We start from the raw sequence: 27655 nt of genomic DNA, 5'->3' as shown, positions 1-27655 counted from the left end.
GATTGAACGATAAAGTTTTATTGATAATTTTATGTGTGTTTTAAAAATAATATTTAAGTTTTTATGAGAATTGATTTTTAGTTCAGATCAATAGGGTATATTAGTCTAATATTAGTTTGATTTATCATGTATCAATGTTTTACATTATTTTATTTTATCCCGGTAGCTAATACCCCGACCAAATTAAACTAATTATTTTAGTTTAATTTTAATTTTTTAAGTTCGGATCAATAAGATAATTTTATTTTAATTGGTCAAATAATATTTTTATTTTAGTTTTGTGTTAGTTTGGATCAAAATCGTATAATATTTTTTTATCTTGGATAATTATTACATATTATTTTGTATATCTTATTTCAACAGTATATCTTAGCCAGATTATTAATTTTTATTATTTTGTCTTAGATTGTCTTGGACCAATGCACATTATATCAACCAAATTCAACTAATTATATTTAGTATGCTTAAATTTATTTTAGGCCGTAATAACAGTTAGAATAATATTTAGTATCAGTTATAATGATATAAAGTTTAATATATAATAGATTTTAAATTCTTAAAGCCGTAAAGGAAGTTGACTTCAATATCAATTAAAATTATGATTTACCGTCCGACCAATCAACCGACAAATTAATTAGAATAATTAAGTAAGGATAATATAAGTAATTTCAGCAAGTAACAAACAATCGACTACCAAATTCTTAAAGTTTCATTTACTATAATATAATATTGACCGACCGATTAAACTAACCAATCAAAATTTTAATATTTCGTCTATTATAATATAATATAGATAAAAAAATAGTATATTATAGATGTATAAAATATATTTGTAAGGTAACAATGTTACTTCTCATCCCCTTAAAAGAAAATTTTAATATAAACTCGTAACATTTTTTGCAGTAAAATATATTAATATTGTAATACCCCAACTTTTTATATAACAACTATACTTAGATATCAAACTTTATTCATACTTAAAACAAGTCTCACATAAGCAAACAAGATTCTGAAATCCAACTCAGAAATAGTATCATATAGCTGAAATAAAGACAAATACAGAGAGACGCAACTCTAAGATAAGACACTATCACTAAAATATTATTACAATGAGCTCAAGCCAAATGCATTTCCTTGTCCATCCCAAAAGTTTAGCACCTGAAAATTTGTAAGTCATGAGCCAAACAGCCCAGTAAGAAAACAATTCGACAATAGTGGACCAAGGAGTTCATAATTTTTATAAAGCCAAAATCATTGCTCAAAATCCAAAGTTTACATATAACATAAATAAATTCCACAGCTCGCTAAGGTCACAAATACCTGGTGACACAGTATCATAGGTTCACAACTGTCAATAATGCGCCCCTTAATAAGGTATCATAAACTGTGCAAAGCACGCCATAGTAAGGTATCAAAATCTAGTTCTGGAACTATACTAAACGTTTCATAGGTCAGAGCTCACTGGGAATTCTTATGTCTAAAACAATTACTTGATCCATAGTTGTTAAAATAAAAGCAGTGCAAAAATATTTAACAGATTTCAAAATAAAAATAAAAGTGTGAAGTGTTAACTTACCTTGACACTGACAACCACTTTAACAATTTATCACTTCACGCAGAGAAATCCAACCTATGTTAATGACATATGTGATGATTTCTCATATCTTATCTATTATCAGTATCACCCTCCACTATTTTCAAAACTAACTCATATCTGTATTTTTAAAGTTTAACTCATATCTTATCTATTAGTAACAGGTTTTGACCAAGTAAAGAAAACAACTAAACGTTTCAAATTATGTACACTTTTTTTTTAAAATAAAGCACATTAACATTTTTACTACTTGTATATATTAAATCACTAGACTTACATAAACATATATATTTAATAAAAAAAACTGGTTTTTACAAATATTATATTTAGCCGAATATTTTGCGGGAGGAAGTAGAATAAACTGGATGGATTCTTTGTTTAATTTATGGAAGAAGTATAATAGAAGTCTGACTCCCATATTAGCTATTTTAATATTAAATTAAAAAAAGGGTAATTAAGTAATTTCAGCAAGTATCGACCGACCGATTACCAAACTTTTAGTGTTTCGTCTATTATAATATAGTATCGATAGGAAGTATAGATAGACATTCCTATAAAAATAAATTTTAAAATAACGTCTAAAAAATAAAATAAAATATTTGAAAAAGGTATTATTCATGAAAAATAAAAAGCAATAGACCCGAAAAAATAACTAAATTTAGGGCCTTGATGATTCCAGAACCTAGAACTTGAGAGTATATAAACTTCGAACCTTTCAAATTATAAATCTATAAAATTAAATTATTCTGATGCGTACGGGTATTGTATAAACATTAGAACTCTTGTCAGCTTTCTACAGATTGGTTTCAAACTCTTTATCGAATTTAGTTAAATAAAACTAATTAAGTAAAATAAATTTATGGGTAATTTTTGGCATACACCATAAAAAGATTGCCCTTTATAATAGATTACATTTACGGCATACACCATCTCTAATAGATTGCGCTTTCAGATAACTTATCAAATTTTTTAAGTAAAATAATAATTAAATAAAATAAACAATTAAGTAGCTGAAAAAGGTAATTTATTAGTTATTAATGGTTGTAATATTATTATTTTATTTTATTAAATAAGCTTGTCCGTGATATTTAGAGAATTTATTTTAATTGAGAGATATGAAAAAGGTAATGTGTTATAGTTGAAAACGATTTTTATTTTTTTTTTCTATTATAATTCGATTACTAAGGCTAATAAAACATTTAAGTAAAAGAAGGGTAATTTAGTAAATACAGTGTGTACCCAAAAATAAGTACCGTATCAAAATTTTCAATGTTTCGTCTTTTACATAATAGTAATAGATAGTAATAGATAGATTTGATTTTTTTGTCGGTTATTCTCGATTAATTTTGAAATTTATTAAAAAAGATACTTGATTATAAGGCATATAGATCTAATTAGTAAAAATAATAAAATTATGCGAAGTAACACCGCCACCACAAGTAGTCATTGACCCCTTAATATGGAGTATTGAATAAGTTAAGAAGGTCAAGCAATCATCTTTGGGTCTAGAAACATCTACATCTAGCCACTTCCAAACTCAGACTCCTTGCTATAGTACGCATCCGATTGATTGAACCTTTAACTTCGAATTTGAATTTTGACCCAAGTCTCGCTAGTAATTTTTATTTTCGTTCCGATGCTAGTAATCTTTATTGACACTAGGGATTTTGCCCCACGTTACACATGCTTATTATTCGATATTTTAGAAACGTAAAAAAATAAATAATCATCTTTCTAATTATATTATCAGATAACATAAAATATATAGATGCATCATATTCCTTCTTATAAATAAAAATAATCACAATACCGTATTATGAAATGGTCACCCTCATAATAACGAACAATTAAAAAGTATATAGATGCACCAAATAAACATGATCGTGATATGAAAATAAAACTATATGAACTATTACTTGGTAAAACACTTGAATAAATATTCGAGGATTTTCTTCTCCAAAAAATTTTGAGTGTTAAGCAAAACGTGTACTAAGATTTATTAATGGTTATATGTGTTTTTAAAGATCATAAGAAGAGATCTCGGTAACAATCGAAAAATTTTGTTCAGTAGTATAACATTTACAGCACCTCATTTATCTTGCCTAACATGTATATGTAATCGCAAAAATGTTGCATCTGAATAAACAACAATAATTTGATATACTCACTTTACTATGCAGAGTTTGATGGTCCTATAGTTTGATTTCTAATGATGCAGAAGAGCATGTGTGTGTTCAAGTAGAGGACCAACAACTGATTAATATAATTTAATTCAGCAGACTAATGAGAAAGTATAGCGTGAAGAATTGACTATCATGGATCAGTGTCTAACAGAATGACGTTTGAATTCTCATATTTTAACTTAATGGTGTATCATAGTTTGACATTAATTAGGTGCCTAAAACTTCAACTGGCAGGCTGCAAGCGCTGGATTGAAGACGATTTTTTAAGTTCAATCGATCTAATTATATAGTCCCTCAGTCCACCCAATTGTTATCGTTTCTGAGGGAGTGTGCGACACGAATTTCAAGATGAATAGAAAGTACAGTTCTGCAACTTTTTAAAAAAAATTCTTTTTTCTAAATTAAAATAAAATGTTTATACTTTTATTCATAATTTTTTAAAAAAATGTTATAAAAGTGTACTTTCTATTCATCTTGAAATAAATGTCGGATACTCTCTTAGAAACGATGACAATTGAGAGGGACGGATGAAGTAGTAGATTTTACTCGATAGCGCCTTACGACGATGCCTCGCATTTTATTATAGCAATATTATTATATGTAAACATTTTTATTATGATTTTTTTAAAAAGCAATGTATCATTATCATTGTTGTTATAGCAATTCCAATAACTCTTTAAAAATAAAAAAATATATTTTAAACTTTCTGATGAAGTAAAAGGATTAAATACTGCAACAATCTATTTTCAATTTTTTAATAATCTTAAAAACAATGTTCCTAAATATGGGTATTTGATTTAGTTATTTATTTATTTATTGAAATAAGAGTCGAAATTCGAAATAAAATTTTATTTTCACATATTTGTAAGTTTATCAACATATCTATATGTTATAAATTTATGGATAACATATTTTTAAGGTTCGATATTCATATTTAGGTTCCGATAAAAATTTTCACTTTAATTTGACTAATAAATTATCAATTTTTAAGATTTTTATCCATATTTCGGTTAGTAAAAGATCCACAAACTTATTTTTGCCGATCCTGAAATATAGAACAGATCTTCAATTATAGAAATTTTGGATTGCAATTTCAATATGGTCGTATAATTTATACTATTCGACTCCTACTTCTGATCTGTGCTTGAGTTTAGCTATCAAAATAAAATGATTTATACTAATCTCATTAATACAAATTTGAATGAATTTTTAAATTTCGATATAAATTATCCTATAACATATATAATATATACACCAAAATATCTAACTAATCAAATTTAATTATTACTGTATATATAAATATAACACACTTTATTTAATAAATCAATACTTTAAATTATATTATTCAATTATGAATAAAATTATTTAATTTTTTATTATCATAATTAAAAAATACACGTGTGCATCGCATGGGCTATAAAATTCGTACCAGAGTATAATTTTCAAAAAAAAATCCACTTTAATCTATCTTATTATATAATATATGTTCCTTGACGGCGCCTCACGGTACCGTCTCGCATATTATTACATATTGTTATAAAAATATTATCATATACAAACATCTTTATTATGACTATATAAATATGAAAAAGATGAAAAATATTATTATTTTGAATTTTGCAAAATTATTAATTATTTTCTTTAACAAAAAAATGGTTGTTACAATAATCACAAATAACCCCGTAAAAGTAAATAATGTTATTACATTTTTGATGAAACAGCCTTATAATAGAAATTTATGTTATTACAAATTTGATGAAATATAATTATTAAATACTACACCAATATTTTTTTCATTCTTTAATGATCTTAATAATAATATTTTTTAATTATATGTAGTTGAATATTTCTTAATTATATGTGCTTTATATAGTTAATTTATTTTCAAATAAGAGTCGAAAATTCGTAACAAAATTTTGGTCTCCCTTTTTCAGTTTGGTTTTCGTCAATTTTTTAATAATATTATTTTTTAATTAAATTAACTATTTAAATTAATAATAAAATATAAGATTCAAATTAGTCGTAACAAAAAAATAACATAAAATTTGTTAGTTTATCTGTCCCATCCATTTCTTTAGGCCTTCCATTTTGGATGTCCCTCTCATTTCTTTATATTTCCAATTTGACAGACTTGGTGAGGTTTTATAATATAAGAAACAACTACCACTTCTATACTATAATATAATAACAGGAATTGGATATAATTTTTTCAACGGTTATCATTGAAGGGTTTTTAGCATATAAACACAACAAAAACGTAAATTTAAATCTTAAAAAACCGAAACCCTCTGCAGGATCCATGCGAAAAATAATATTTAATTCTTAGTTCAGTATGTTTACCTTAAGAAACTTTACGTTAATGGAAAGATGGAGGTCTTTAATGGCGATCCAAAAACGATGAACAGAGATCCTTAGCAGCTGCTCCTCAAGTGTGAAGCACTCCACCGGTATCCACCAAGAGTACAATGTGATGGAGGAGGAAGAGGTTGAGAGAATTAGTTGCCTCCCTCTTGTTCTACTTTAGAATTATGGTTAATTATTTGGGTTGAGGCAAATAGGGTTTATAATAGTATATTTATAGGCAAAATTTTCAACTGAAAATTTTCCATAAAATATTATTATTATTAACCCTTTAATTGGTTATTCTTATTAACCAATTAACTAATAATTAAAACACATTTTAATCATTAATCTCTTTTCTAAACACTTTAGAAAAATAATTCTCTCACTTGATTTAATTTCTAAAATTAAATTCTTAATTAATAATATTAAAAATTAATTAAATCTCATTTAATCAATTATTAAATCTGCTAATTAATTATTTATTTCACAAATAAATAATTACTAGCAATTATTAATTAATTCCTCCACCATTAAATCATTCTCTTTTATGGTGTGACCCTGTAGGTTCAATATTAAGCCGGTAGTAGAAATAAATAATAATAAAACTATTTTATCATTATTTATATAAATTCTCTAATTCATTAAATATGATTAATTAATAAATTAATCATATTTATTCTACATCGTGAGGGATACTTCTCAGCATATCGCGACTATCCGGATAATACGAATTCACTGCTTAGAATACCAAGAACCTATTCAGTGAGTAGTTACCGTACAATCAATTCATTCTACCCTGCAATGTCACGATTAAATACAAGGCATGGAACTTGTTTCAAGCCTATCTTATTTAATCATTTGCTTTCCCATTCACTATGCTTAGTTCTATTTAATGTAAATTAGAAACTCCTTTCTAATTTCATTCACTCTGGCCAGAGATTCCTGAACTAGCATAAGTGGATCAGCATTGAACATTCTCTTCCTTCACTGGAAGGGGTAGATCCTTTATTGATCATACACTATCTCCGTGTACAAATTCCTATACGCAGTAGAGCCCTTATAATTGTCCCTGGAGACTAAGAACTAAACCAAAGCATAGTTCAGTGTACACAAGATGACTATGATGACCTCATGTCTAAGGATACTTGTACAACTATCACTATGTGAACAACTGCTGACACGTGAGTGAACTCCATCAGTTGTTCAGCTGTGTGAGTCATGTTCAGTGAATTTATTCTATGATAAGCACCTACATACTAGCTATAATGTCACCACATAAATGTCTATGAGAACAGACATCCTTCATAATGAAGCAAGCATAGTATGTACCGATCTTTGCGGATTACTAATTACCAGTTAGTAATCCTACGACCAGGAAATATTTAAGTTTAGAGTTATCATCCTTTTAGGTCTCATTATTATGATCTCATCATAATCCATAAAAATCTTTACTCTAAACTATGGTATATCTTATTTAAACACTTAAATAGATAAAGCCCGCAATAAAACCAAAACAAGTCTTTTATTAATATCAATGAAATCAAAACAGATTACATAAAAGTTATTCCTAAATCATCATACATGATTGGACTTAGGACACATCTCTTTCAATCTCCCACTTGTACTAAAGCCAATCACTCTGGTATCTAATACCCATCTTGTCTTTATAACGATCAAAGTGACTTTGAGAAAGTGGCTTTGTGAGTGGGTCTGCTACGTTGTTATGTGTGTCAACTCTCTTGACGCCTCCTCTTTCAATACAATACAAGAAATGTTACCGCGCTCCCATTAACCTTTTTGTAGACACATGGTTCATCTATATTTTTGATAAAACCAAACTCTTTGATTGTCTCATCAAAATGGATGTTCCATCTACGAGAAGCTTGCTTTAAACCATATATGGTTCGCAGCAGCTTACACACTAGGTGTTCATTTCCCTTAGAAAGAAAACCCTCTGGCTGTGTCATATACACTTCATCTTCAAGTTTCCCATTGAGGAAGGGCGTTTTCACGTCCATTTGCCAGATCTCATAGTCGTAGTAAGCAGCAATCGCAAGTAAAATCCGAATTGATTTTAACAGGGCTACAGGCGAAAAAGTTTCATCAAAGTCAATCCCTTGCCTTTGTCTGAATCCTTTTGCCACGAGCCTGGCCTTATAGGTCTCCACCTGGCCATCTGCTCCAATCTTTCTTTTGTATATCCACTTGCACCTAATAGGCTTAACACCTTCAGGCGCCTCAACCAGAGTCCATACTTGGTTGGTATACATAGATTCCATTTCGTATTTCATGGCACAATGCCATTTCTCTGAGTCAACACTACTCATAGCCTCATTATAGGTCACAGGGTCGTTATCATCAATGATTGACAACTCATTGTCATTCTCAATGACAAGGCCATAATACCTCTCAGGTTGGCGAGACACTCTCCCTGACCTACGAATGGGCTGTTCCACAGAAGGTTGTTCAGTCTGAATAGAAGTTTCCACTTGATCTGTAGTAGTTTGTGTTTCTTGAACTTCATCAAGTTCAATTTTGCTCCCACTGTTTCCTTCAAGGATAAACTCCTTTTCCAAGAAGGTAGCATGTCTGGAGACAAACACCCGATGATCGGTGTAAAAGTAATAGCCCAAAGTCTCTTTAGGATATCCCACAAAATTACATTTTACGGATCGAGATTCCAGCTTATCTGGGCCAACTTTCTTGACATAAGCCGGACATCCCCAAATCTTAACGTGTTTAAGACTCGGTTTCCTTTCTTTCCATATCTCATATGGTGTTTGAGGAACAGATTTGGAAGGCACCTTATTCATTAAATATGTTGAGGTTTCCAATGCATAACCCCATAGGAATACTGGAAGATTCGCATAGCTCATCATGGACCGAACTATGTCTAACAAAGTTTGATTTCTCCTTTCAGATACCCCATTTAACTGTGGAGTATATGGAGGAGTCCACTGGGAGACTATACCATTTTCTTTGAGATAATCTAGAAACTCTCCATTCAAGTATTCACCACCTCGATCTAATCGAAGAGTTATAATACTGTGTTTGGTTTATTTCTCCACTTCATATTTATATTCTTTGAACTTTTCAAAGGCTTCAGACTTGTGTTTCATCAAATACACATATCTGAATCTAGATCTATCATCTATGAAAGTAATGAAGTACGAAAATCCACCCATGGCTTGCGTAGACATTGGTCCACATACATCCGTGTGTACCAACCCTAGCAAATCTGCAGCCCTCTCTCCATGTCCACTAAATAGAGATTTGGTCATTTTACCCAATAGACAAGACTCGCATGTAGGATATGATTCAAAATCAAAGGGGTCAAGTAACCCTTCCTTATGCAATGTCCGCAGTCTATTTTCACTAATATGACCTAGCCTACAGTGCCATAAATAGGTCAGATTTTCATCATCTCGTTTTCTTTTATTAGTTTGTTCAATCTGAAGTAAATCATGCTCTACGTCACATACATACAGACCATTATTTAAAATGCCACGTCCAAAAAGAACATTATCTCTAAGGATAAAACATTCATTATTCTTAATAATAAATGAAAAACCATCCACATCCAACATAGGAATAGAAACAATATTCCTCACAATAGAGGGAACGTAATAACAATTATTCAAAATAATAGTCTTGCCCGTAGGCATATGTAAACTAAATGATCCTACAGATATGGCCGCAACCCTTGCTCCATTGCCCATACGTAGAATCACCTCATTTTTTTCAAGAGTCCTACTTCCCTTTAGTCCTTGCAACGAATTGTAAATATGAGAACCACAGGCGGTATCTAATACCCAAGTAGAAATTTGACCTGGTGACATATTAACTTCGATCATGAACATGCCTGAATTAGAAGCGGTAGTCTTACTACCCTTCTTCTTCTTCAATTCTGCAAGGTAAACCTTGCAGTTCCTCTTCCAGTGCCCCAACTTGTTACAGTGAAAACAAACAGCTAAATTAGGATCAGTCAACTTGTGAGCATCTAGTATGCTCCGGAGTGATAGTGCAGAAGACTTGACGAATATAGTAAATATGTAAATGATAAACACATAACAACACTTAGCAAATATTCAATTTCATTTCAAAACACTATATAAATCGGGTCTTTATTCATAAGTGTCTCCCACTAGTTTATCTAATTTTTTTCAACCCCCTAAGTGAAAATTAAGCATTCATAATGCTAGTGGGAATAGGGATCCTACATTCCATCACACAACCTCGGCTGTGGCACGAAACGTCATGTGATGTTCAATAGGCAGACAACTCTTGTCAATTACATCTTATGTTATTCCCTAATATAAGTTTAGCCTCTTGAATAATTGAGTCACGGCTGTGGCAAGACAAACTCAATATTCTAAGTCAAGTCTAACCCAACATTTCGTACAATTGAATCAGTCTCCAACGGCCCACGGCTGTAGCACGTACCGACCTTTAGATTATAATTCAATGTACACATCTCTATGTAATAGACAATTATTTGTTATTTCGAAATCAAAGCCCTCGGCTGTAGCACGAAACGATAATGATTTAAAAATAAGAACCACTTTCTACCATGTTGGAAGGCTATGACCGACACAAGCCCGTTGTGTCATTGGCCAATTACTACTTGATATTATTTAATTTTAGAGGGATTATATTAGGTTACAATCATAATCATATTATAAAGAGATTCTTCCTTTTAAATTAAATATTTCAAATCAATAATCGATAATCAGATGATTCCCAGATCGGGGGGAGCATTGTCAAGTGGCGTCACTTAATACCCCTTTCTTACAGATAGAAATCTGCTTTTGACAGAATCATCCTTTCTCTCAATACTGAAAATTCATATTTAATTACGTGTTTCATAAACATAAAAATCTCATGATTGTATTCATAATATTATTGTTAAGGCAAGAAACAATTCCTATTCTAGATTTTCTAGAGCACACCTTATATTGATTTAAGTTCACCTAAATCTATCATCGCATGGTAAACATAGATATATATCTCATATATAAAAGTAAATAAACAAGTAAATGTAAAGTGCAATAAAGTAAATGTGTTTGGTTATGGCCCCATTCTATATGATCTCTATCAAGCTCATGATAAAGATCAAGGTCAATCTAATATGGTGATGGAAATAAATACAACTACTTATTACATAAGTCTTCTTCTTTGTTTAGACTTCTTGTATGCCTCGTCTTCTTCTTTGTATCACCTCCATTAGATAGCCTTCTTGAGTATTTAATTACATTACATAGATTGAAAGTAAAACTAATCTAATGAACTTACAAGAGTAACTCGAGTTACATTCGAGATTTATGATTACAAAGATTGACGACATGCAAGTCGTATTTAAAACCAAAACCAAAACCATTACACTAAGGTCGAAAGGCCATAACCATCCACCATTCTCATACAACACATAAAAGCATGTTAAAACACATAATCTGATCTTAACATATCATATTATCCATGATCTAATCATAAAAAAAATATGAGAAAAATCAGAAAAATCAGAATCAAATCAGAAAAACAAGAATCACTGTTTACGGGCAGTAAACGACGTCAAACGGCTTACAGACGAGTCGTTGATAGCTTTTGCTATCAGTTTTGTTCAGACGCTCGTTTACCTATGTAATAGGGTATTCGTTTGTGTAAATCGGACACCAGACCCATATTTCAGCAAATCTGCAGCAGCCAGTTCAGAATCCGTATCCAATATGATTCTCATAATTAGAACAAATATAAATCATGTATATATAAGTATATATACAGATTACATAATCATCTTATGATTATACAACTCACATGAATATCATATATTCAAAACCATACATATATAAGCATATTATATCAACATCAAATCATGGCGAATCACGTACATGCTCATATATCGAAAACAGTTAAACACATAAACGAATTAAAAACTTTTCGCAAGTAGCTCTGATACCATTGAAGGGTTTTTAGCACATAAACGCAACAAAAACGTAAATTTAAATCTTAAAAAACCGAAACCCTCCGCAGGATCCATGCGAAAAATAATATTTAATTCGTAGTTCAGTATGTTTACCTTAAGAAACTTTACGTTAATGGAAAGATGGAGGTCTTTAATGGCGATCCAAAAATGATGAACGGAGATCCTTAGCAGCTGCTTCTCAAGTGTGAAGCACTCCACCGGTATCCACCAAGAGTACAATGTGATGGAGGAGGAAGAGGTTGAGAGAATTAGTTGCCTCCCTCTTGTTCTACTTTAGAATTATGGTTAATTATTTGGGTTGAGGCAAATAGGGTTTATAATAGTATATTTATAGGCAAAATTTTCAGCTGAAAATTTTCCATAAAATATTATTATTATTAACCCTTTAATTGATTATTCTTATTAACTAATTAACTAATAATTAAAATACCTTTTAATCATTAATCCTTTTTCTAAACACTTTAGAAAAATAATTCTCTCACTTGATTTAATTTCTAAAATTAAATTCTTAATTAATAATATTAAGAATTAATTAAATCTCATTTAATCAATTATTAAATCTGCTGAAATAAATAATTACCATCCATTATTAATTAATTCCTCCACCATTAAATCATTCTCTTTTATGGTGTGACCCTGTAGGTTCAATATTAAGCCGGTAGTAGAAATAAATAATAATAAAACTATGTTATCATTATTTATATAAATTATCTAATTCATTAAATATGATTAATTAATAAATTAATCATATTTATTCTACATCGTGAGGGATACTTCTCAGCATATCGCGACTATCCGGATAATACGAATTCACTGCTTAGAATACCAAGAACCTATTCAGTGAGTAGTTACCGTACAATCAATTCATTCTACCCTGCAATGTCACGATTAAATACAAGGCATGGAACTTGTTTCAAGCCTATCTTATTTAATCATTTGCTTTCCCATTCACTATGCTTAGTTCTATTTAATGTAAATTAGAAACTCCTTTCTAATTTCATTCACTCTGGCCAGAGATTCCTGAACTTGTATAAGTGGATCAGCATTGAACATTCTCTTCCTTCACTGGAAGGTGTAGATCCTTTATTGATCATACACTATCTTCGTGTACAAATTCCTATACCCAGTAGAGCCCTTATAATTGTCCCTGGAGACTAAGAACTAAACCAAAGCATAGTTCAGTGTACACAAGATGACTATGATGACCTCAAGTCTAAGGATACTTGTACAACTATCACTATGTGAATAACTGTTGACACGTGAGTGAACTCCATCAGTTGTTCAGCTGTGTGAGTCATGTTCAGTGAACTTATTCTATAATAAGCACCTACATACTAGCTATAGTGTCACCACATAAATGTCTATGAGAACAGACATCCTTCATAATGAAGCAAGCATAGTATGTACCGATCTTTGCAGATTACTAATTACCAGTTAGTAATCCTATGACCAGGAAATATTTAAGTTTAGAGTTATCATCTTTTTAGGTCTCATTATTATGATCTCATCATAATCCATAAAAATCTTTACTCTAAACTATGATATATCTTATTTAAACACTTAAATAGATAAAGCCCGCAATAAAACCAAAATAAGTCTTTTATTAATATCAATGAAATCAAAACAGATTACATAAAAGTTATTCCTAAATCATCATACATGATTGGACTTAGGACACATCTCTTTCAATCCCCCATTTTGATTATTAAAAATAAAAAAATAGTGTTTTACATCTACTAAAATGCTAAAATATTAGACAATGTCATTATCATAATAAACTACAACCACAACTTATCATGCTGAAATACAACACAACTTCTTTCTAATTATTTTATAATTTTTATTATAAATCTATTAGTATCATATATTCATATGAATATATTAAAGTTAATGTTATGATATGATCAGACCAATAAAAATTTGAAGATATTTATACTAACGGAACCCGTGCAAGGGATTTAAGCTAGTTACATATTTAATATTGAATGATTTCACCATTTTATCATCTTTTTTTACTTTTCACCCCAAATTTAACTTTTTATTTATCGTGCACAAACCTAATGTAAAGAATTGGGTGAGACTGAGGGAATCATCTTTACTGGCAGACTTTCTATATGATAAATATTCAATTACTTAAAGTATGAGAAATATTCAATTAATGAAATAAGTACAGAAAAAGTTACTAAATCTAAATTTAGGACAATTATCTAAAATTATCATGGTTTTGTATTAATGTTGAATGATATTTTTGTAATATAATTAACCTGTTCATATATAGCAAAATACCTTTCATCTTATATTAAAAACTTACTTAACTTTAGATAATTATCTAAAGTTAATTTCTGGAACTAAATCCCAAATAAGTATACTTTTTTCTCTTTTGATAAATAGACATTTAAAAGATATTTTGTCGTAAATTTACAATTATCATTTATAAAATATTTCACAATAAACCAATTTGTTGATTGTAGAATTACGATTATAACATCAAAATATAACATAATCATCATTTAAAAAAATCGCTAGTACAATTATTTTTGTATATATTTCATTGAACACTAAAATGGATATTTAAAATCTAAATAACACGTAACAGAAGTACATCATTTTAAATAGCAATTTATAATTTATTTATTATTTTTTAGATTTTCAAATCATTTGTTAGTATATAACAAATACTAATTTCGTGAATGGTTAAAAGTATTAGGTGGATTTAGTATACAAATATATTATTTATCTCCAGATGATAATGAATTTGTTTTGGATAAATTAACAAATACAATAAACATGAATGTTATCAACATCATAAGACATTACTAAAAAAATTTAAAATATATAAAGTTTACATGATCTTCAAAACTAAATTTAAAAGATCTTATTATTTTATGCATGACTTGTTGGGGAATAAAGTTCCTATGTCATCAAATATTTCTTGGTGAAATAGAAATTCTCTAAATTATTATGCAAGTAATGCGTTCATCAAATACTATCTGTTAGTGTATATTTAATATTAATTAGGTGAATAATTAAAAATATTGGGTGAATTTTGTATTTAAATTAAAAACTAATAGTAAGTGGTTAAAAATATAATATTATTTAAATATTAATTTTTGTTTGGGTTATATTGTCCAAATTTCTTTTTTAGCTTATCGTGTGATTTTAAATTTTTGCTAGGAAAAACAGAATTAACTGAGGTATTTTTTTACATTCATATTTTGTTATTTTCATTAGTTATAGTTTAACAAATGTAAACAACTATTCCACATTACTATAATATGAATTATATTAAAAATAATATATTATTATTTGATCCTAAATATATAAAAAATATAATATAATTTTCAATTATACTCTGCAATCTGTTCTCAAAAAGTAATTTCTCTAAAAGTATGTTCTGCATAAAACAAATTTGTTCTCCCAGATTAAATATAAACTATTTTCTTAAATATTAACTACGTTCTATTTTATAACAATGGTTTTGAATTTAACAATGGTGATGAGGGTCTTTGATTAGGTGAATATATTTTTCTCATTGAAATATACTAAATAAATGAAATAATTACATTTCAAAGTATTGCAACTATATTTCTTTGAATTTTGTCTAGTTTCTTACAAAAAGAAAAACGAAAATGATGAATAAGAGTTAAATTTCCACCTAAACCAACTTAAACTTATAATTAGATCTAAACATAATGGAAACATTGCAAAGTTCAAAATCATCTCGTATAAAGCCCAGTGTAACATGACCTCCTCCATATGCATGCCTTCCTCCTGCGGATGTCTTCCTCCTGCGGATCATCAGCTCTTACCAGATATAACTAATTACTTCTGTGATATACTACAAATTAACTACTGCATTAAACAAAAACTATTAATAAGTCAAAAATAGATATGATATAATTAAAGCTGGTGCAATAGCTTGAGGTTACGCATGATGCACCGATGCACGCACTATACATAATAATGTTAATAATTCAGGTTTCTTAAATTCCATTTACCAGCCCATTTAGCATCTTAACGCATTGATAATTAGCAACACAAAAGGAAAGTTCTTTAATAAGTTTGCTACCTACCTTAGTCTATGAGTAATGATAAAAAAAATATACATATTTATATCCATGAAGATTATTATTTCCTACTTGACCCATTTTCCAAATTTCAAATTTTAACGTGTTCTCCAAAAAGAGTATTAGTTCTGTTAATTAAACTATTATTAAACTAAAATAAGAAAGTATTATTGATTTAGTTTAGGTAAGTACAATCCAACCGTGTCAATAATCAAGAGACTTTTGCCGGCATATTAATTCAGCCTTATCAACCCTGTTAACTCTTAACAGTAATATAAATTTATTGCTAAAACTGTTTGAAATACCTAGTATGTACTGGTTGCACACTAATATTTCTGTGTTTTAAGCCATACAGAGTTAACAACTCTAAGCATGGGTGTGGGTCTATGGTCTGGTGTCTAGTTATCTTTCTGCAAAAAGAGTAAACAACTCTAAGTATGTTGTTTAATATGCAAAAAAGAGCACAAAAGCTTTTTCAGTTCAAATTGTCCAATTGAAATTTCATGGTCTAGAGGTAGAAACAGTGTGTTGACGGAGGAATCTGGTAACAACAAAGATTGAGGTTTCTCACCGGAATTAAGATCTATGACGGTGGTTCTTCACCGGAAAATTAAGCGGTGTGTGGTGGTTTGTGGTTGTTTTAGGCTGAGACTGATCAGAGTAAGTGGTGGCTCCCTTATCAGCTCTCAACTTCTTACCCCTCTCAATGTGCCTACGTACCCTTCATATAGGGATCAAGCCTGACGTAGTTCTTGTAGAACAAGAAATCTAATGGGCTTAGACTTCTTATTCCTCGGCCCGGTAGAAGCCCATCCAGACTCCATCTTCCGCTAGCTTTAGGAATGTCCAACTATGAGGCCCAACCGCGAAGGCCCAAGGCTCGTCCGTAACCGTAGGACTTCACAGATAGTGCATCTCCCTGCGCAAGGATAACACTTTGCTACAGCTATTTCCCTTGATTTACGGACGCAGGTATAGCCACGGTTTAACCCAAGTGTCGGACGCATCCCTGTCCCCCGAGTGAGGATAACCCACCAGATAACAGGACAGGTGATCCCAAGCTCTTGAGTACAAAGTGCAGGATGACTCCAAAGTTCTCCAACGAGGACACCCGTCGAATACAAGAACAGAGCTCCCAAAGCACACATCAAAGTTAACTCCGCATCCCCAACGAGGACACCCGTTGAATACAGGAGGAGGCCTTCAATCATCAGGCATACCCCTGGAGGCCTCCAAGCTTTTCACAAACATCCCCCTCCTTGACCGTCTCAAGGAGGGAATTCTTTAAAGAATACCTGCAACCAATAAGTTAGTAAAGATAGCCATCCATTGCTCCTTTCCATGCATACTTTTGTCCTAAGGTCACCATTGAGAGTGTATTCACCAAACACAGGACGCGTCCTAAGACCCTGGGCGCGTTCTCACCTTTATGAAGCCTGTATTGTTTCCTCAACAACCGCCTCTCACAGCATGACACAGTGACAGGATGCGTCCTCCAGCTTTCATTGCCAAAAGACCACAATTCCCAGATACTTTCACCATGGTGGACGCGTCCAGAGCACCTGGACGCGTTCTGCCCTAATCATGTACCTTCAAGCTTTCTTATCATAAAGCCATCCTTCACAAAACACACCCTCAAAGTTGGGCACGTCCTGTATTCCTTGACGCATCCTCACCTTCTACAACGCAATACCAAGTTTGACCGTAATTAGTCCGCATTTGACCCGCATCAATCAAATGCCAAATTTTGGGTATAACAACTACCCCCAAATTCTATTTGCAGTTGAAAACAAAACTGGAATTTTACTTAAAACCATAAGCAAAATTTGGATTGACCCATTTGTATTACATGAGGACGCGTCCTGTTTCCTGAACACGTCAAACCTTTAGACATTCAATATCGATCGTTGTGTGACAGCTGGTGTACACGTCAGGAGTCTTAAAGTTCAGAAATCTGGCAATTTATCTGGCCATTTCTCGGTTTTCTCAGCGTAATCGAATCCCCAACTCACAAGGTACCTGAATCTTTCATTGTTTCTTAATTTCATCGAACAAATCAATTGTAATAGGCAAAAAACCGTTTGTATACTTCGTCTACCCATGAACTGTTCTTCCTATCTTTTCATTGTATGTATATGTGTATCTATCCATAAATAGGCCATATTTTGCCTCTTTGATCTTGAACTAAATGCTTTTAGGGTTTAAATGAATTTCCCCCAAATTGATTATAGCCGATTAGAATTCCATTGCATTTTTGATAGCTTAGGACGCGTCTACCACGTAGGGCGCGTCTTAGTGCTTGTCTATCGCATAGATTAAGGATACGCGACATACCAGGATGCGTCATACTCTTATAACACGTCTTCCTATTGAATTCATTCCTTTCACTTTCTTTATTACTATTATTTCTTTTGCAAACATGAACGCGTCCTCAAAAATTTTTTCCTTCTTGTTTCAGCTAGAAGACGCGTCTTCATCTTCTCCTTTCCACCCGTTCAAAGTTCTCAACAAACGCCTTGGGATTTACTCCCCACCTTCTATTTCTTTCACACCTGAGCTCTCTGAACTTCATAGGACAAATTCCTTTCTTGGAGCAGAAACACGCGTCTTTAAACTCCTTAAGTCTTAAACCTCGATAATGTCAGATTCCAGTTCTGATTCTATGGATCACATCCCTCTAAGCTCCATAATGAAACAGAAAGGATTAAAACGAAAAAGAACTCTTATTCTCAACACTTGATCAGCCATCGAAGATTGGTCTGATGATGAAATTGTCCCCACAACCAGCCAACAGCCCTCACGCATGATTGAGAAGAGGGTCCCTGACCCCGAAAAATATCTTGTGTCTCCTCAAAAATCCGATCCTCCCCTAGAACACTGGGAACCCTCAGATGTTGAAGTGGATTGTGACTAGACAGAACTTGATCCCCTAACAGAAGCAGAGAAAAATGCTCGGAGGAAAAAAGAGAACAAGCTAGCTTGCGTAGCTCTTGACTCCACTGTGACTGACTTGGAGATCCAATGGTGCATGAAGTATTATGACATGGAGGGCATCTGGGCGCGCCCTCTTCGAACAATGAGGCCACACATCTTTAATATTGGAAATCAAAGGATCCCCAGAATGGTGCTTACACCAAAACTGATCTCTCTAGGCGTGGGCGCGCCCTTACACCCGTTCATCAAGAAGATTCTGAGATGGTATGACGTGGCCCCTGTACAACTATCTCTTAACTCTTACAAACTTGCTTGGGCTTTGTATATGATGTATCATAATCTCGGACTGGGCGCGCCCTCCATGAAGGAATTCAGCTTTTTCTATAATATTAGAAAATCCATCCCAGGCTATCACTTCCTTGTGGTCAACAAATGGCTGAATAATAAAGGATTCAACGAGGGGAAGATCAGCCACGAACGAGACTGGAAGGAGCCGTTCTTCTACATTTTTAACGTGAAACGAGCCCGTGTTCGTTTTAACCTTGAGCCAAGTAAGTTTTACCGTATGGACGCATCCTATACTCATGACGCGTCTTCATCTTTTTTCACACATCATTGTATTATTTACTTTCCTTTTCTTTTCTTCTAGACAAAAGAACCCAAAGAGAACTAAAAGGAAAAAAGAAGAAGAGAGCAGAGAAAGTCTTAAAATATGCAGAGGAGCATTTTAATCTCAAGGATATGATCACGGAAGACAACCTCAAACTAGTGGGTGCGTTGTCCGCCCGGTTTGGTTCTGTCTACAAATTCCGTGAGTTTCATAATGGTAAACCTGTTCTCACAGCCTCAGAAAAAGTTAGGGGCCTTAGTGCCGCAGAAGTGGTTGAGATTGACATCAGTAAGCAATTTGACTTAAAACAAGGTAAGTATATATGAGAGAGGATGCGTCACCTGTCTTTGGACGCGTCCAAAGCTATAGAATTAGCTTCACATTTTAAAAGTACCAACTCACCAAAATTCTTAGGATGCGTCATATTTCAGTGACGCGGCATGCATATGTTTATCATTCCTTTTACACGCATAACTTAATCTAATTTGTAGACATTTCCCACATCCTTTTTTTGGATTTGGACGCGCCTTAGTCCTAGGGCGCGTCTTCTTATAATATTTGGGACTTATGTTATTTGTCTGTCACTTATACTATCCTCATAGTCCATATTATAATTGTTGTGTCCTCTATATAGGACGCATCACATGATTTGGACGCGTCATCATTGCCTTACTTGACATATTTACATGCATTCATCATTCCTCTATCTGCATTCTACTTGACATATGTGTATTGACAATTTATAAATTCTGTTTTCGGCATGTTTCACTCTTAGGACGCGTCCTGTCATCACCTATAGTTTTTTTGCATTGTATAATTTTCACAGGGTATGCCATACTACGCAGGACGCGTCTATATGGTCTGGCTAACACTTTTCCATGTTTATGTCACATATATGACTTTTCTTCCAAAAGGATTCGCTATTGGGGCCACCAAGAAACTGAGAGCCAGGAAGCAGGCTTCTGTGAAGTCTAATCCAAAGGCCAAGAATCCTACTCTTGTTGTGACTCCTTCCCCTCCACCAAAAATCATTGAAACTACAGTGTTGGACATCCCTGTTAAGGAGGACGCGCCTTTCAAGCGTCAAAAGACACTGCCACATGATCAATCCTTCATTCACAGATATCTAGGCGCGTCCTTGGCTGGCGACTTCACTGAAGATGAAGTTCGAGGTTGGACTTTCAGGACAGAGGAATAAACAGAGCAAGCCATGGTGAGAGCTGTAGCCGAGCTTCACTTGCATGTCAGGAAAAGTGCCAACATGGAAGCTAGGCTCAGGGCGCGTCTTGCTGTCACTGATACTGCTAAAAGCCAGGCTGAAGACAAGATCAAACTCTTGGAAAAGAACACTGCTTTTCTCATCCAGGAGAAAGATGCTGAGATCAAGAGGTTACAGGAGGACAGGACGTGTCTTGAGGGTGAGAAGACGGTGTTGGAAGGCAATGTCACCTCTATGGAGAAGGCTATGGAGGATGTAATCGCTCTGAATTCCACCATGCAGCTGGAGCTTGACACTCTGAATGATGACAGACTGCATGGCTGGAAAGAAGAGAAGAAATTAGTGTATCAAAATGGTTTTGCAGCCGGGTTTGAAGAGTGGTGTTCTGGGTTCATAGCCAATGACCCAGGATATACTTTTTCCAAGTTCGATGAAGACACCCAGAAATGGGTATATGATTTCAGAATAAGGGCTACAGATTCCATCAAAAACAAAAGGATCATCCTTGGCCTGGAAGAGGATGTTGCGTCCCCTGCGCCTTCTCCACTTAATACTCAGCCTCCTCCACCAAACAACCACGACAAGCCTCAGGACGCGCCCCCTGCCTAGGACGCGTCTTCATTCTTATTTGTGAATTTATTCTGAACTATCCAAAGGGTGCAAGCCCTTTTTAATCCTTGCAAGTTGTAAACTTATAACCTGTTGTTTCCTGGATTTTGTTTACTTGTACTTTTCATAAGGCTTTCCCTTTCTTAATTACCTTCACGTGCATCCTTTTACTTTCTTAATCTTGTTTTGTCATAAATATGGGCGTGTCCTATGTTGAGGACGCGTCGCCTTTTAAATCTTGATGTTATTTCCTTTATTATCACAAGCTAAGCAGATGTCCTTAAAAGGCGCGTCCTCTGGACGCGTCTCTATTTACTTAGACTGTCTTGAATTGTTTGGATAGTATATTCTTCCCAATCATGATATCATATTGTGCTTTTATTTTTTAGGTTAGGCACAATAAATGAGGGGCGCGTCCTACCATCTTGACGCGTCTACCATTTACTTTTTTAGATAATAATTTATTTTTTTAACATATTAGGTTGGACACGTCCTTAAAAGGATATGCCCTTATTTTCTAGTTGTGGGACACAAATTAAAGAAACCCAAAATTAAAGAAGCATCAACCAAGAGTTCTTGGGCACGTCCTTAGTCCCATGACGCGTCTTAGTTCTATTTTCACTTGAGTTCTATTGTTCCCTTTACCAATCATTGCTTCCGCAAATATATGTATAGAACTACTCTTCAGGGCGCGTCCTGTGGTTAGGACACGACATACAGCCAAGCATATCAACAAGTAAATAGCCTTTGGAAAATTTCAAAGTATTTATTAATAATGCACTCTGGTGTCAAAAGTGCACCAGTCCCACGACTACTATGCTCTGTGGGAAATTTATTTGAAAAAATTATCCTTCAACTAGTTCTAAAGTAAGCAGCACATGCACTACCCCCTAGGCTAGGAGGAATTTTATTGCTTCTAGCCTATAATCTGGGCCCAGCCCTAAGTATATAATAATAAAGATATGTAAGGGGTCAAAGCCGTGCCTTACTGATAATACTTTCAGAGATGTTCCACGTTCCACGCTCACGGAATCAGCTTTCCTTCCATATCCTCAAGGTGATAAGTCCCTTTCCACAAGATTGTTTTTATCTTGTATGGTCCTTCCCAATTAGCTCCAAACACTCCATGCTGGGGATTCTTAGTGTTTGGCATCACCTTTCTAAGCACCAAATCCCCTACCTTCAGCAGCTGTCCCTTTACCTTCTTATTATAATACCTTGCAGCACGTTGTTGATATGCCGCAAGCCTCAGCTGAGAATTTTCTCTTGTTTCTTCCAAAAGATCCAAATGAAGCCTTTGATTAACCTCTGCATCTTCCTCCATGTAACGATCTCTGTGAAGTGATCCTGAACCAACTTCCACAGGGACCATAACTTCATAGCCGTAAGTCAGCATAAACAGAGTTTCTCCCATAGTAGATCGTGGAGTGGTGTTGTAGGACCACATCACTTTTGGGAGTTCTTCTGGCCAATTCCCTTTGCGCTCTTCCAGTTTGGTCTTGAGGGTATGCTTTATTATTTTATTCATGGCCTCTGTCTGTCCATTGCTTTGGGGATGATAGATTGCTGCAAACTCCTTCTTAATTTTCAGATCCTCACATAATTGCCGCAACTCCTTGTTGTCGAACTGCTTTCCATTGTCAGAGACAAGTTTGTAAGGAATACCAAACCTGCAAACAATAGAGTTAAAGACAAAATCTCTAATTTTCTTTGTTGTGATAGTCGCCAAAGGCATAGCTTCTGCCCACTTAGTAAAGTAATCAACCCCGACCACTGCGTACTTGACATCTCCTTTAGCCTTGGGCAATTCTCCAATAAGATCTACTCCCCACATAGCAAATGGTCAGGGGCTCACCATAGGTGTTAGGAGCGTTGCCGGCATAGATGAATAGTTTGTAAAGTGCTGACAGCGATCGTATGCTCTGACGAAATTCGCAGCATCTTCTTTCATCGTAGGCCAATAATATCCTTGGCGTAATACTTTCATCGCCAACGAGTTACCCCCCAAGTGATTACAAAAAATTCCTTCATGCACCTCCCTTCGGATATAATTTCCTTCTTCTTCATCGACACATCTGAGCAGCGATTGATTGAAGCCTCTCTTATACAGAACTTCATCGTATACCACATACCTTGCAGCCTGGTAGCGGAGTCGACGAGCCTTGAACTTATCTTCGGGGAGTGTTCCCTTTTGAATGTAGGCAAGAATGGGTGTCATCCATGTTTTCTTGGGAACCTCATCTACTTGCATCGCTTCTATCTCTGGGATACTAGGAATTTCCTGGATTTCTAAAGGTATAGATCCCAACAACATAGCCTCATGCTGCGACCCCATTTTTGCTAGAGCATCCGCGTTGTTGTTGTTCTCCCGTGGTACACATTCCAACCTCACCTCTTTGAACTTTCCAATTAGGCGCTGCGTGCATCTCAAGTATAATTCTGTCTGTGTCCTCGAGCTTGAAACCCCCCATTTACCTGATTTACCACCAGCTCTGAGTCACTCCTCGCAATTAGGTTTCGCACTCCCATTTCCAAAGAGATCTTTAGGCCATTAATCAATGCTTCATACTCCGCATCATTATTCGTTGCATAAAACTTGAAGTGAATTGCACTCATCAGGTGATGGCCTTCGGGAGACACGAGTACTATGCCCGCGCCTGCTCCTCCATTATTAACTGCCCCATCTACATGCAAGATCCACCAGGGATGTGGGAACTCTTCTAAGGATTCTTCATCACGAGGAGGCTTGAGCACCATCAAAGCCTTATCATCAACAACAGAATTAAATTCCAATAAAAAATCGGCTAAGGCTTGTCCTTTAATTGTTGTACGGGGCATGTATTCCAAGTCAAACTAACCCAACTCTATAGCCCATTTCAACATTCTTCTCGATGATTCTGGCTTGTGAAGGACTTGCCGTAGAGGATATGCTGTACGGACTTCGATTATATGGGCCTGGAAGTGTAAGGTCCCGTATGAGGGCTATTTTAAGCTAGAAGGGGGGTTGAATAGCTTAATTATCAATTTAAAAATTGTTAAGGCATTTTAAAAATATTTTTATCCTTTTTTAAAACTTTACCGAGTTGTTATGCAGTTTATATGTGCGGAAGATAAAGTGCAAGGAAAGAAAATACCACACTGTGATTTTATCCTGGTTCGCAATGGCGCAACCTCTGGTAGATTCGCTCACCCCTACTCCAGTTCCCGAGCTCCTCTCCCGGACTCGGGATTTTCCCTTATAATAAACTCGCTCCTTTAGTAGGCAGAGAAGCCTTTACACCCTTTACAAGTATTTATCTTGGTGCGTAACACAAGGGTCACCACCTCAAAATAAATGTATTACCTACACAACTTATCTTAGACAATAACTCCCCGCTATTTCTTCAAAGTTGTTATAGAGCCTTTGTGTGGACTTGGCTTCCTTAGCTTTTGCCGGTCTTGGATATTAGTGATCTGGTCTTGGGTCTTTCCTCTTTTTCACGGTGCGAAGACTACTAACTCCCCGTTAGTACGTCTAGGACTTGGGTCTTCAAACGAGAATCACCTCACATCACTTCACCTCACTACAAAACTAACAAGACAATCCACGAAACAAAACAAGTAGGAAAAGATTTGTTTTGAACTAGTATGTTACTGTACTAGCCCACAAGTAGTATAATATCCAAATAAGAATATTAAAACTAATTAGTTATACTTGACTTAGAATAAAACAAGATAGTCAAGTATATTTATGATTACTCCTTTATAGATTAAATAAAGTTGTGGAGTAATATGAGAAGTCCCTTTTTATATTAAGCACTTACGGCTTATGACTTCTTTAGTATTCTTCTTCTTTCGATTAAGTATTTATAGATCGAAGAATACTTTAATTACAACCTCGGAGTTGTAATTTTACCTTTAAGTATATCAACTTAAGGTTTTAAGGTATACTTATATATTGATGATTATAAGGTCAAAGTATACTCTTTTAACTTCAAGCACGTTCATAATATTTATGAGTCTTAGCCAAGATCCAATTAAATAAGTGCAAGTAAATGGCTTAAGATTGTGCTTTCGAAGTTTGGACGAATAATACGAGTATTTTATAGATATCGTAGTATAACCCCACGGAACACTGAAAGATGTTAGAAGGGGCTTATACGATATGACTCGTAATTGTTTATATACACGATATGTGTTAGCCAAGATCCAATTAAATAGCGTAAATTAATTGGCTAACTCATGGATTTGATTTGTCCTTAATTTTAACGGATGATTACGAAGTAGTTTATATGGAACAAGCTATAATCCCCCGGAACACTAAAGATGTTAGAAGGGATTACACTTTTACTTCGTAATATTTTATATGTACGTTATTAGTTAGACAAGATCCAATTAAAGAGCTTTAAGTAATTTTCTAACTCGTATGATCCGTTTTAAGATTTGACAAATTACGAAGTGTTTATATGAGACAAGTAATAATCCCCCGGAACACTAAAGATGATAGAAGGGATTACACTTTTACTTCGTAATTATTTTATGAGCATGAATGAATGTTAGCCAAGATCCAATTAAAGTGCAAGAAATAATTGGCTAACTCGTACTTGTGTCAAATATAATCTCCCCCTTGGAGATAAAGTACTTTTCTTTTTAGATCTTCTCGTTGGAATGATTTTTTACGAAGATCAAGTACTTATTCGAATTCCGAGTTCGAATCTAAGTTCTCCCCGAGAACTTCCTTTATAAGAGAGATTGTATTAGAGCTTAAGATGAAGTAGAGAAGTTAAGTACAAAGCTTAAATACAAAGAACTCAAATAAGAAGCTAAAACTAACCACTTTTGAAAAACGGTCGGAAAAGTTCGCCAGAAAAATTCGCCGGAGGTTCGGCCGGATTTTGGCACTTTGGTCGAACTTGGGCAGCCCTTCGGGAGGCCGGGAAGTGGTAGTGGATGAGCTCACTTGGTGGGATAAAGCTTGATTGGGTGAAGCTAAGCTTGGGTTTCAAAAACCTTGTATATATGTAAGTATATAGAAGAGAGAGAAGGTTTTTGAGAAAAAGTGTGTGTATAGAATTTGAAAGAGATGAAGAGAAGCACTTCTTGAAAAAATCCCAGAAACTTTGTAGCTCTTTAGCTTGTTGAAAATGGGTTGGGGTGGGGGTTTATTTATAGGAGAAGTTGGGTGGAATGAATGGTGAAGATTTGAGAAGGAATGGATGGTGGATGGAGTGTATCACATGGATCGATGACATGGCAAGTAGGTTGTGTTTCTTTGCAAGTGGGAAGGAAGCACAAGCTAGTACTCATTCAAATCTCAGCTGATATATATATATATATATATATATATTAAATATATATATTTTCCTTTTCTTTTAATCATTCCTTAATTACTTTAATTAAGGATTAAGCACCATTAATTATGACCACCCCAAAAACACTTAAATAAATATCATAAAAAATATGATAATTACCTAAATAATATAAAATGATGTTCTGCAAGTTTTGGTCAACTTTATTCAATGGTAGCTAGGTCAAACTTGGTCAACTGTGGGACCAACTGCCTCGATTTTTGTGCCCGAACAAATATTCTCTGAAAGCTACGGAATTTTTACCATACTTATAAAATACCATTTAAATGATCCATACCAAATTTCAAGTCATTCTAGAATGTGGAAGTATTTTTTCTAAAATTGGAACTATTCTGTCAGCCTTTCTTCCGAGTAAAAATATCATTGGTCTTGAAATAAAGGAGATGGATCTTTTGACCAAAGTTTTGACTTGTATAAATACTTAAAATATATTTCCTAATATATGAGATATATTTTGGTGATAGGAAATGTGTTTGAGTATTTTTTTTGAATAATTTTCTCCGAGAGTTGCTGATTTTACAAAATGGGAGAAAATTACTGTGAGTATACAGAAATGAGTTGCAAAACTGGATATTAATATTCCAATCATGAATATTAATAATCTTTGAATAAAAACTCTTTTGATTATATGTAGAGATATATTTTGGAGCGAAGAGTTAAATGTTTTAGATATAGCATGAGACTTCTAAAGAATATCTCTGATATATTCTTTATTCGAGCTTGTTGCCATATTCCTGTTGCAACACAGATCTAAGAAATATCATATCT

General features: G+C 33.7%; 1 protein-coding gene across 1 annotated transcript; it reads right to left on the bottom strand.

Annotated features, from left to right (window-relative positions):
- Positions 1-23382: 23382 nt before the first annotated feature.
- LOC141660874 (uncharacterized) lies at positions 23383-24377 on the bottom strand. Its single transcript, XM_074467856.1, has 2 exons — positions 24015-24377; positions 23383-23955 (listed from the first exon to the last, which is right to left on the bottom strand). The coding sequence occupies exons 1-2, from the start codon at positions 24375-24377 to the stop codon at positions 23383-23385; spliced, it is 936 nt and encodes a 311-aa protein (XP_074323957.1).
- Positions 24378-27655: the final 3278 nt, after the last annotated feature.

The sequence above is a fragment of the Apium graveolens genome, chromosome 5 (assembly GCF_009905375.1).
Source record: "Apium graveolens cultivar Ventura chromosome 5, ASM990537v1, whole genome shotgun sequence".
Lineage (NCBI taxonomy): Eukaryota > Viridiplantae > Streptophyta > Magnoliopsida > Apiales > Apiaceae > Apium > Apium graveolens.
Note: the sequence above shows the minus strand (reverse complement) of the source record. Positions and strands in the feature narration are given on the sequence as shown.

Excerpts from the sequence above, each read along its gene's own strand:
- LOC141660874 (XM_074467856.1), bottom strand. The coding sequence starts at position 24,377 with ATGCCCCGTACAACAATTAAAGGACAAGCCTTAGCCGATTTTTTATTG. Across the intron at positions 23,956-24,014 it reads CAGAGCTGGTGGTAAATCAG|CGCCTAATTGGAAAGTTCAA; the intron begins GTAAATGGGGGG and ends AGATGCACGCAG.